Below are 12,276 nucleotides of genomic sequence, written 5' to 3'. Positions count from 1 at the left end.
GGAGACAATGGGTTCTCAAGACGAAGTACAGCAGGGTCCCCTTACTCTGGCAGGTTCAACCATGCTGTGAAAGTTTGAGTAACATATTCAGCCAAAGTGGAAGGGGCACTCACCAACCTGCCTGGCCAGCGTGGTGAGTTATGGCCAACCCCCCCCCCCCATGATGAAAGCACAGACAAAAGCAAGGCCGTCATTCCTCGGAGGCTGGATTGCCGAAACATGCCGGAGCAACATGGATGAGGGACACAGCAGGCAGGCTTTTGTGGAAGAATCTTGGGGAGGCCTTCATCCAGTAGTAGATTGAAAAAGGCTAAAGAACATGATTATGATGATGATATATATCATAACTGCCAACAGTCCAACAGTCCCTATATGGTCGGGACAGTCCCGATTTCCTAGCAAATGTCCCGCGTCCCGATGCATAGGAAGAGAGTCCCGATATTTACCCATAGAAAAAAAAAAAAATTATTCTGCACAGTAGTTAGTGAAAACCACACGCTGTGCTCTTCCTGTGGTAGACACATCTGCTGATCACTAACTTATAGAAAGGTAAGAACGTTTCATTATATCTATTTTTACTGTCATGATTGTTGTGTCCTGCGCGTATCCACAGAAGATTCAAAATCGCCGAGAACCCGCTTTGATTAAATGAGCAGGGCACGTGTTGTGACAAGCGAAAGATTGTTTAGCGCATGCCCACAATAAACAGGGGGCACTGAATTTCATGGGGAACAGAATTTGATACTACATTCATCCTCTGGCATATCTCGCTGCGCCTCTACTGTGATGTAACATCAGAGGTACTCCGCATTGAAAAGTCAAGACACACTCTGTTCTCTCCTTCTCTACACCCCCCTCTCCCTCCCTCCTCCTCTCCCTCTCTCCCTCTCATGCACGCACACACACACATATATACACCTACAAATCCTGCTGAAAGCAGGGAGAGAACTGCAGGCAGGCTCATTTAGTAGAGGAATTTCAAGTGACGTTTCTAAATTACGCTGCTAGACTCAAAGCTGGCTGCCGACTTGTGTGACTGTGCAGTCAAGCAGCCCGTCTTTATTCCACAACGATGTCTGAGTTTATTTTAGCCTTGCTAACCATATCGGGATTATTTCCTATTGCTGAGGTGCAGACAGTGGGAGCTAAACAAGGTAAGAGAGTGCATCATCGGGGATGGGGAGAGGGATTATAAACAGGTCTGTTACAAACTTATTGCGCTGACCTGATATTGAGTGCTGGACATGCTTTAATTCTGAATTTGACTGTTGTCTGCCATTTCCTAAATCCAGTATTGGTTAACAGTTGTGTGCCAAAATAAAGTGTGCTCATGATTAAGTATGCATCATGTTAAGTATTTTTTCAGCATTTCTTAAATAGCTGCAGAAATGCGGAGAATTATTCCGGGTGTTTGAATTTGGGCAGGTTGCTTCGCTTTGTGGTGCATTGTACTGTGGCATTTTGCTAATTAATTTTGTATACCGTGTCAAATCAGTGCAATTAATTTTGCAGCAGACATTCACTATCCTATAGATTGTGTTGGATATACATAGGCACACAGATATGCTAGTTGTTGAAGATGTACGGTACAGCAAGTAGTTTGTTTCACATACTATTACTAAAGCTTAGATTGGATGTTTTAGTTTAACGTCACGACTTCATAAGAATACTGTAGGCTGTATACGTTTTCATCAGTTTATGTCGTATTAAAATCGTTACATTTTAGTAGAGAATTGAGAAGAATGTAGCCCTACCACACCTTGTCCGGACAATTTAAACATATATGCATGTTTTTATTCTGTATTTTGTTTGGTGAGATTTGGTTTGTGCATACTGACCAAAAGAAAAATGACAACAAAAACATAAAAACAGCGGGACAAAGGTGTGCAAGTGCAAAACCTTTATTTAAGTTTATGGATCTTCGAAAATGTGCAAAATCTTAAATAGATTTAGTATATAAATTCAAAAAATACATGTTAAATATATCTCATTTAGGTAAATATATTGTGTTAAGTATGTGCATCAAATAATAGCATACCTGTTGACCGTGCTGTTTAAGAATAATACGTTTTCTATGTACGGGTATTTGAGGCTGTGTCTGTTTTGACGGCAGACGTTAAAATGTTAATTGTGAATCTCCAGGTGTTGACTTTGGTTTACCCCTAGTTTGGGCCCCTGATTTTAGTCTAGCACAAAAGATAATTTTTGCGTCACAAATACATTAAACGACAGTAGAATTCTTTGGTGTTGTAAACAGAAGTTAATTACCCAGAAGTAGATGGGGCACATTAATATTTACTACTAGTTTAGATCAAACTTGATCAGTGGTCCTTAAAAATAGGAGCATAAATGATAGGAAAGCATTGGTATTTTAGATTTTGTTTTTGTCAGTTGCTGTGATTCAAAATAGGATATCTATTTTTTTTTTAAGGATTCACTTAGAAACATCCAGACCTACGTTATAAGTGTTATTGGCTAACAGCAGGCTCTACGGTGAATTACAATATAATTCCAATGATGCACAACTAATAGTGGAACGTTATATTTCATTATATGGCAAAGCTACATGATGTTATTAGTAATGGTAACTATTTTATTATTACTGTTTTAAACGTAATGTTTAATTTAAATTGTTAAAGGGAATTGCATTAATTGTGCTATTTGATCACTATAAAAGTATTGTGAATTAACGTTTTGTAGTAAAGTTGGTACTGCATCCCATGGTTCTTAGCATTTGAAAGAGCTATATTTTCATGCTTAGTTGTTACATTTCTGTGTTCCTGACGGACCATATGTGGAATGGGATAACTGCTGCAATACCATTTTATGAGAAAAAATAAACAGACCTTAGCACCGTTTTCTGCTTCATCTGTTGAAAGTAAGTGCTTTGACATTTCCTGCTGAGAAGTTTAGGGAAACTAAACTAGCACCACTGCTTATACATAGAAGCAGAGGAATTTACAAGTTGCAAGAAGGTGGTTCTGAGTTCATTTAATTCATTATGGCCCGTGATTAGCTTACAGCTCATTCTCAGTAAACTTTTAATGGAGTGTAAAAGGGGTAATTTTGTATGCAAATATTTGTTTTCCTGCTGCTATTGCTGTCAAAAGGGAAGTATTCATTTTTTGTTCGTTAAATGGCACAAGCAAGGCTTTAACACTTAAAGGGCCGTATTTAGCAAATGTGTGCGCAGCTGCTATCGCTAGGGCAAAAATGACAGCGTTTGCGAAGCGCTGTGATAGCGCACGAAAACGTGATTTAGAAGTTGGGTCTCATGCGTGGGCTAACGCACATCAAATAGCGAATCATGCGCCCAGCCAATCAAAACACAGTGAGGGTAGTAAGGTTACAACCAATAAGGATTCAACATTCCCTTTAAGAGGACCTGTGCGTCTGCGATAGCGACCAGAGGGTATTTTGAAACCAAAAAAATAAAAAAGGAAGAAGACACAAGCGCCTCAAACAAGGCTACATTTTTTTTAGCAGTCTGGGGAGGACAGTGGATACTTATGATATAAAACAAATAATCTATATGCAAAATTAAGTTACATAAATATTTTTTTTCGAGCGAACAATGGGGGAAGGAGGGTGGGGAGCAAAAAATTTAGAATCAGGAGTTTTCCTTAAGTTAGGCATGTATAGCTCACCTTTGAACCGTGAGCACCGTTGCTGTCTTTATTATAAATGCTTTCCTGTTAAAAATATACTGATGGTACATCTGTGAACCCTTGTCTAAAAGGCTTTGTCTGACCTGCCTGGCACTTCCAGCATCTGCAACCTCCGACATTGGTGCTTCAAGTTCAGCATCTGCTTCCCTCAAACCCGGTAATCTTTCACCTGTAGGTTCAGCATCCATTATGTAGAGCTATGTTGTGTAAAACACAAGAAGCCAGGATGATATTGCCAACCTTCTGAGGAGTGTACTGTAGTGTTCCCCCAGAGACATCCAAACATCGGAATCACATTTTGAGGATTCGAAATGTTCGTGCAATTACAGTACGAGCACATTTAAAGGTACGATTATACCTTCGGCAGGGGTTCTGGGGTTCAGCAGCAGTAACAGTAGTCACCGCTTCAATGGATACCTGTTGTCCCCTATCAACCGACCTCTCAGACAGTCAGTCATACTGCTGAAACACAGCTGCCACCTGCAAATTAGCGAGGGTAAACAAGTCATGAGCGGAACGATAGTTTACATACACATTTGTGATGTAGTTGTTGGCATCATAAATCATACACTACTTGCACGTTGACAGATAGGTCTAAACTGTGCGCAAACTACATGGTCGACTGGGCATTTAACAAAAAAAAATCCCAAACAGCAGAGGGGTTTTGAGACATTTCTTTCAATACAGCTTACGCTATACAGCGTTTGCTGTCGAAATGGTGAATGAAGCAAATTGCCTCTGGTTAACACGAGCTGGAGTGGGGAGGGAAGGACGGTGCTCAGTTTTTTCGAAATTAAAATTAGTGTTAGCGTATATTTTGTATGTTTCAAACATATTCTACCATAGCACTTATTTTACACTGTCTTGTACACTATGTATTCAATACATATTTTACTGAAGCACTACAACTGCAGTAGATGAGCGCATATACAGCACGACTACAAACAGTGAAAAAATATAATAAAATACACATTTCAAAAGAAACGGGTATGTACATATACCTGTGTACAGGTGTAAACGGGTATATGTACATACAAAACTATAAAACCGAAATCATTGTTTCTAATACTACATAAAAAGAAAATAAAACACAACTTCCGGTATGACGGCTGCATTGTACTCTATGGAGGAGCGTACGCGTCTGCCAGCTGACTGTGCCTTCATCCAAGAGCTGTGTTGTAAACACAGACGCAGTTCCATTGAACTATTGTGTAAACTGGTACATACAAACCTGTAAAACTGAAATGTTTCTTTTTCTAAAAGTAATATGAAAAAAGAATATATAAAATACGTTTCATATTAGACACATAAGTTGTTATCCTACCTGTCATTTCAGTTTGCAGTATGCATCTGAGTGCAGCTTGCCATATTCCAATCAAAATGACTACTTTCAAGATTAAATATTTCCTTCTGATATATTCCTGTTACATTTCTGGAACAAAACGAAGGATTGTTGTCTCCCAGGTACATTGAAAAATAAGCAACTAGGCTTTCACTGAGTTGGCATCTTGACAAATCCACAATCATAGCAATCTCTGTCTCGTAGTCAGTCTACAAATCAAGGCTTGAAATAAAAATAAAAAAAACATGTGTACTTGGAGGAGGAGGTGTGTCTTGTTTGCTACATTTACAAAAATAATAGAATATCTTATGTTCTATTAAAAAAAGACATGTATTGTAATGCAAGGGTCACATTGACCCACGTGGCGGTTCTAGGTAGAACTGTTTATAACTTTATCATTTTTGCAATTCTGGCTATCAAACGCCGTCAGGATGTGTGGTCCAGTGGTTAAAGAAAAGGGCTTGTAACCAGGAGGTCCCCGGTTCAAATCCCATCTCAGCCACTGACTCATTGTGTGACCCTGAGCAAGTCACTTAACCTCCTTGTGCTCCGTCTTTTGGGTGAGACGTAATTGTAAGTGACTCTGCAGCTGATGCATAGTTCACACACCCTAGTCTCTTGTCAGTCACCTTGGATAAAGGTGTCTGCTAAATAAACAAATAATAATAATAATACTTAATTCATATATTTAGGAAAAGTCAAAAACGGACACACACATACGATTTACAACGGATGAGTAATTAACATTTTAAATGCAAAATGGGTCACACTGACCCGCATGGCGGTTCTAGTGTTAATGACAGAAAAGTAGGACAGTATCCCACTATGCTTTTATCAGACATTACTATCAGTGGTGTAGTGGTTGAAGAGCCCTACTCTAACTAAGGCAACTCTATCTGTCCAGGGTATACGAGAAACACATGCAAGCAGTTTTACAGCAAGTACAGCATAAACCAGTCTGCGTTGTTGCAGATGAAACTACAGATAAGTGTCCTGAACATTGTAGTTAATTTTTAATTTTATGAAAAATGTATATTTTTGTAATAATGCCCCTTGTTTTTGACTAGTCTCTATATTGTAATGCCAGCAATAAGCTGTTTTTTCATCTTTATTTGTTGACTGACCTACAGTACATTGTTGGAGTGCTTTAAGAAAGATTTTTCCTGAAAACTACAGTATCTCAGGGACTTAAATAAAAAAAATAAAAATAAATCAATAATTTTTTTTATGTAAAAATTTTATTTATATTCAAATTACATTCTTAATTCTTAATAAATTGGTAAAAACTGAAAAAACAGAATTGGTCATTTTGAAAAATGGAAAAAAACGGAATTGGTATATTTGAAAAATGGAATTTGCCATTCCCAGGAGTGGAAAATCAGGAGCCTTAACTTTGTTACTCAGAAAGACATAATTACAATATGAATCCAGTTCACATAAATTATACTAGTTTGTTAAGCAACATCCAAATATAGATTAGTAACATTTGTCTGAATGAACAATAATTGAGTTGGTCCTGCTTGAAAAGTATTATACAGTACATGTATGGTATTAGAGCACAACCATTTTTTTTTTTTTTTTTTTTACAGAGATCATATTTCATAATTGAGTTTGTAAACTAGCACCGGTTTTATCGCTAAAACACATGCTGGGTTTTAAGGATTCAGGCCTAAGACCTCTTTCAATGTGCAATGCTTGCAGATAGAATAGAGTGCTGAGCCATTCCAATAAAAAAAACAGCCATTCCTCTTACTTCTTGCTTGTTCTCAGCTGCAGTGTGATCAGTCAATGGATTAAAAATGTCATGCAACAATTAGTCTGGTTAGCTACGTAAGCTCATTGGTCAGGCGTGTTGTCTATACACATCAACTAATTGATGGCCAAATCAGTCTTGGGTTTTCTCAAGTGTAATGCAAAACACAACAATGAGATATACAAGGAAATAGTCACATTCAAGTTCAATAGTAAAAGCTTATCTATCAAGTTGCACTTAATTATGACCGTACTTAGTGCTGGCAAGCACAGTCTCACTGTGAAAGGGAAAGCGCTACTTTCAGAGAAGTTAAATCAGAGAAACTGAGAACAACAATTAAAATCATGCTTTCTTTTTTCATTCTAAGGCTATAAAAATATATCATAGAAGTTGCTGACATACAGAATACAAAATAAAATTGCTAGATGAGAAAAAAAATTGGTTTCAAAGGGTAATGGAATCTACAACAGCAAACTTGTTTTGTGAACTGTAGAGGGACACCTTAACCCACAATCACACCGTGATGAAATGAGTAACTGGCATATGGCAGGGTAGGTCTTGCACATTTTCTGCAGATTTACAAATGTGTTTTCATAGCTGGTTCAGATTGCAGTCTGGAAAGTATAACTACACACGTTTTTTGTCGTTTCATATAAACTTTTTGCCAGCTCAGTAAAGCACTGGAAAAATTATCTCTGTTTATTAAGTGATCTAAAAATAAAAGTCTATGCCTCAGTCAGGTGCTTTTAAAAAAAAAAAAAAAAGTTTTTACTGCCAAAGAATATGATGAAACTTTGAAAATAACTAGCTGTTACAATGAACAATAATCTTTTGAAATTACATGTCAAATTAGATTTGAATGCGAAAGAGAAAGATTGTTTTTAATAGCACACATTCATTGTTGCATGGACAGCACAGAAGTCTCTATTTTGTTAAGCGTTTTCCTTAAAACAAAGTGACAAACGTGCCTCCATTAATTTTCCTCTATCGGAGAGCTCCTGCGTATCTCTTTTGTTCTAAAACCAATTCTACTTGTTTTTGTCTTTTTCTTACCCTTCTTTGATTCACTAAAAGCTTGAGTAAGAACATATTGTGGATAATAAAAACAGGAAATAAAGCAGGGATTTGGATTTTAAGGATTGCATTGTTCATTTGTTATGTCTGTCTGGTAAAATTAAATGCATTTCCCACTGGGTCTTGTAGATGTGTGTTACTTTATGCTGCAGTCCTGTTCTTGAATTCTCTCCTGCAGTGAGCACACACTTAGAGCTAAAGGGCTGAACAGTTTGTTTCTATAATGGTTACTATTCACAAGACATTACACCAGCTCAAGCTCAAATAGAACATGCACTATTTTTCTGACTGGGGCCTGTGGTTCCTTTTTAGCAGCTCTCTTTTCCTGGCACTCCTGGAGTGTTTTTTCAGTGATCAGCTTGTTCCGAATGGCTGGAATGATGTTGAGGCAACCATCTTAAGTTCTAGCCCATGCTGTCTCTTCAGCACTACTCTGTGCAGCTCTGTATATACCTGTATTGAGCAGCTCTTTATCAGTCTGTGGATATTCAAAGGTCTAAATGAGGTATGATGTAGGTGTTTTTTTCTTCGTTTGTTTCAGAAAGGGAGAGTAGATTTATAGTCAGGCCTCAGGCATGTTTTGTGCATCAAACATGCCCTGGCATCCTGCTACTATTAATTTGTCTGTGAAGCAACATGTTGCTTGCTTCTTTCTAACCCAAATAATGTGATAGATGTTGAATTTGTTTAAAGACATTTGTTTGTAGGTTTATACAGATTTTTTTTTTATTAATATCTTCTGTTTTTTCAATTTTTTTATATCTGATGATATCCAGATTGGTTGGTTATAAAGGGTGATAAAGAGAAACAACTCTAAAAATGCTTCAAGCTGAAAGACTTTTCCATTATTTCCTACCAGAATAAATGCATTTCTTTAGAAGGCGTTGTTTCATGACAATATAGCTAAAACCCTTAACTTTACAAATAACATGCTCGATATAGCACCCAGTCTTGATTGTCCGCTCTTATTCATATTAGTGCCCGGGTTTACTGTCAATGGTAAATAGATGCCCACACTCTTCAAAACTCTTAACCATTAATTTCTCAATATCTTAAAATATTATGTTACAAGTTAAAAACGTTTTTTTCTTATACACAATGAAATGAAGGAAGTATTATTGATGTCTATTTTGTTTAGTGTTTATTTGTCATAAAATAACATTTTATAAAACCATTTTGCCATAGCAAATCGAGCCCGCAAGCAACCTTGGCTTCTACAAGGCAACAACTGAAAGTTACATTAATCACTACACCTTGCATTTACTATTTTAGTTAAGACTATTTATTAATGTTCTCATCCATATGTCAAGTGAATGTAATATTATCATTTATTTATACTGTATATAAATTTAGTTTTCACAAGAGCAATCAGCTGCTTTGAGAACTGCTATTACATTGATTGGCTCAATTGTCCTGAGATTTTTCAATTTTCCTGCATATTTAAAAAAGGACATATAAAGTTCATATCAGAAAGGTTTATACAACTTTTATGCTGCTATATGTATTGCATGTGGGGACGGAATGCCATTTACAAAGCAGATTAGGAAGCAGCTCAAGTTCCAAAGATTGGTCAGGTTGACTGGCCCGACTCAATGGCTGATATCCAAGGTGACTTACAGGTGTTACAGGACAATACAGGGTTTCCCTACACCTTTCTCCAATCCTGTTGGCAAGGTATTACATTCCCTAGACCCAAAATACTTTGGGCCATTAACAAAATGCATTTCCAGCTACTTTACATTAATTGATATTTAAAATATTAAGGCAAAACATTACAATGGGTTTTGTATTGTGCATGTAAGCTTTTATATTTGGAGCATCTGCTACAGTATGTCAATATAGCAGTAGAATGAATTTCTAGAATTATTTGTTATATTGTATATTGTATATTTATTAAATAGCCAATCAATGTGCTTGCTATTAGTGTGTAACTAATAAGCAATTTATTTTAACTTTTATCTTATGTGTAACTATATCCTAATATTGTAAACTACTTTACATTTTGTATGCAAGTCGTGTTTCCACTCCTATCAAGTTGAAAACAACAAATATTATTTGCCATAAAAATAGCAGTGAGTAGCTTGAGGCTTGTAAAATAAAAGCTTATAAAGGCCTTTGTTTTTTAAACTTCCCATTTATTTTAAAACGCTATTACTAATCTCATCCGATAGCTACCAATTCATTTCTAATTCATTATAGCTTTCCACTTTCTCATTCAATTCCTTATCATTAATCTTCTATTATATTATAATGTGTTATGAGATTGCTTTTGAAAATCTGCATCTGTTTATGTGTGATGAAGTGAAACCCAAAGTGCTTTTCTCTTGCTTTCTATGTATATAGTTTTATTGGGCAAGCCCCATGATGCTAACAGCTGCGGGTGGGTTGGGTGCTTTACAGTAGTACCTGTCAAGTTACCGTTCTGCATGGGGGTCTTTGGGTTATGTCATTAGGGTGCACACACTGGTGAGTTAGGATTGAAAGTAGTTGTGACATCACAGAAGAGGACCCAGGAAGATAATGGACAGATGCCGTGGAGGAGAGCAAGTGCACGAGAAGCTCTAAGATTTTGCTGTCCCACAAGCAAGGATAATCATGTAATGTATCAGATGTTAATTATCAAGGTAAGAATATAAGTGTTCTAAAAAAACAAAACAAAACAAAAAACATCCAGAGCAGTTCAGATTGCACGACAGAAATGAAAGATGACAGCGGATAATTTCAAAACATAATTATGTAAAATGCAAAGCAAATACATTTTTACTTCTGAGCTAGAAGATGCCACATGCTACAAGCACAGAGGACAGTTACAGAGGAAAGTTACATGGTTTCTCATCAAATTAACATTTTTATAATTGTTTTATTTCCATCTATTGATATTTAAAAACAAGAATTCAAGTAAGTTGTTGAATACACATTTATTATTAAATGTCGGGGGGAAAAAATATTTTCAACAGCGCTTTGACAAAATAAGTTCATATAAATTAAACAAGTACAGTTAAGGAAAGTGTGTTGAAGGCTTTGACAAGCTGTTTTTGGACAAAAGCCCACAACAAAAAAGTGTCCTCAATAGAGCAGAATGTCCCTGTAATGCCCTTGTTTAGGTTTTTCTTATTTGTTCCCAGCAGGGAAACAGTGTGCAGGCAGGTCAGATCTTGGCTAAAGTGTAAAGCAATGCATCAAGACACAGTAATTAATCAGTAGGAACAAGTATTAAAATGTAAACAGTAGAATGAAAATCAATGCAAGGGCAACTGGTAAACTAAAAAAAAATCAACACAAATAATATTTCTTGCCATGGTCAGATTGGCATGTATGAACAAGGTACCCATGGATGCTGTTAACATTTTGACGACATCAATAATTTGTACAAAATCCAGGTTTATATGTAAATAGATGGTGACCAGTTAAAACAAATGTTACTTTGCGAATGTATTTACTTTTTCACTCTGCTTCAAAGTACTTTTAATATGATTTGTTGAAGCTGTGTTCCATGTAAATGGTCATAACCAGGGATTTCACTGCCCCTAATGAAAAATCAAAAGGGCCAACAAACAGCCAAGATAAAAATTGAGTTTGGGCAAAGTGACAATAATCAGTAATTGTTTATAAACAACAATGTTATATATATAATATATATATACAGCTCTGGAAAAAATGAACCCCATTGAAAACCTCTGGAATGTGATCAAGAGGAAGATGGATGGTCACAAGCCATCAAACAAAGCCGAGCTGCTTGAATTTTTGCGCCAGGAGTGGCATAAAGTCACCCAACATCAATGTGAAAGACTGGTGGAGAGCATGCCAAGACGCATGAAAGCTGTGCTTGAAAATCAGGGTTATCCACAAAATATTGATTTCTGAACTCTTCCTAAGTTAAAACATTAGTATTGTGTTGTTTAAAAATGAATATGAACTTATTTTCTTTGCATTATTCGAGGTCTCACAACACTGCATCTTTTTTGTTATTTTGACCAGTTGTCATTTTCTGCAAATAAATGCTCTAAATGACAATATTTTTATTTGGAATTTGGGAGAAATGTTGTCAGTAGTTTATAGAATAAAACAAAAATGTTCATTTTACCCAAACACATACCTATAAATAGTAAAACCAGAGAAAGTGATAATTTTGCAGTGGTCTCTTAATTTTTTCCAGAGCTGTATATATATACAGTGTCTTGCAAAAGTATTCAGACCCCTGACCAATTCTCTCATATTACTGAATTACAAATGGTACATTGAAATTTCGCTCTGTTTGATATTTTATTTTAAAACACTGAAACTCAAAATCAATTATTGTAAGGTGACATTGGTTTTATGTTGGGAAATATTTTTAAGAAAAATAAAAAACTGAAAAAACTGTACCATTTGTAATTCAGTAATATGAGAGAATTGGTCAGGGGTCTGAATACTTTTGCAAGGCACTGTATATATATATA

The 12,276-nt window shown here is 36.2% G+C and overlaps 1 protein-coding gene across 6 annotated transcripts in view; it reads left to right on the top strand.

The window, feature by feature from the left end:
- Positions 1-847: 847 nt before the first annotated feature.
- Positions 848-12,276, top strand: part of LOC117426678 (low-density lipoprotein receptor-related protein 1B-like) — a 361,324-nt gene continuing 349,895 nt past the window's right edge. For 5 of the 6 annotated variants that reach the window (XM_059033835.1, XM_059033832.1, XM_059033834.1 and 2 more), the window contains exon 1: positions 854-1,154. In XM_059033835.1, the coding sequence (XP_058889818.1) occupies positions 1,073-1,154 (82 nt within the window). In that variant the 5' untranslated portion in view covers positions 854-1,072. Of the gene's footprint in view, positions 1,155-12,276 lie in introns of all 6 variants that reach the window. The other variant, XM_059033836.1, reaches the window with a different exon arrangement.

Source organism: Acipenser ruthenus, chromosome 11 (genome assembly GCF_902713425.1).
Source record: "Acipenser ruthenus chromosome 11, fAciRut3.2 maternal haplotype, whole genome shotgun sequence".
Classification (NCBI taxonomy): domain Eukaryota; kingdom Metazoa; phylum Chordata; class Actinopteri; order Acipenseriformes; family Acipenseridae; genus Acipenser; species Acipenser ruthenus.
Note: the sequence above shows the minus strand (reverse complement) of the source record. Positions and strands in the feature narration are given on the sequence as shown.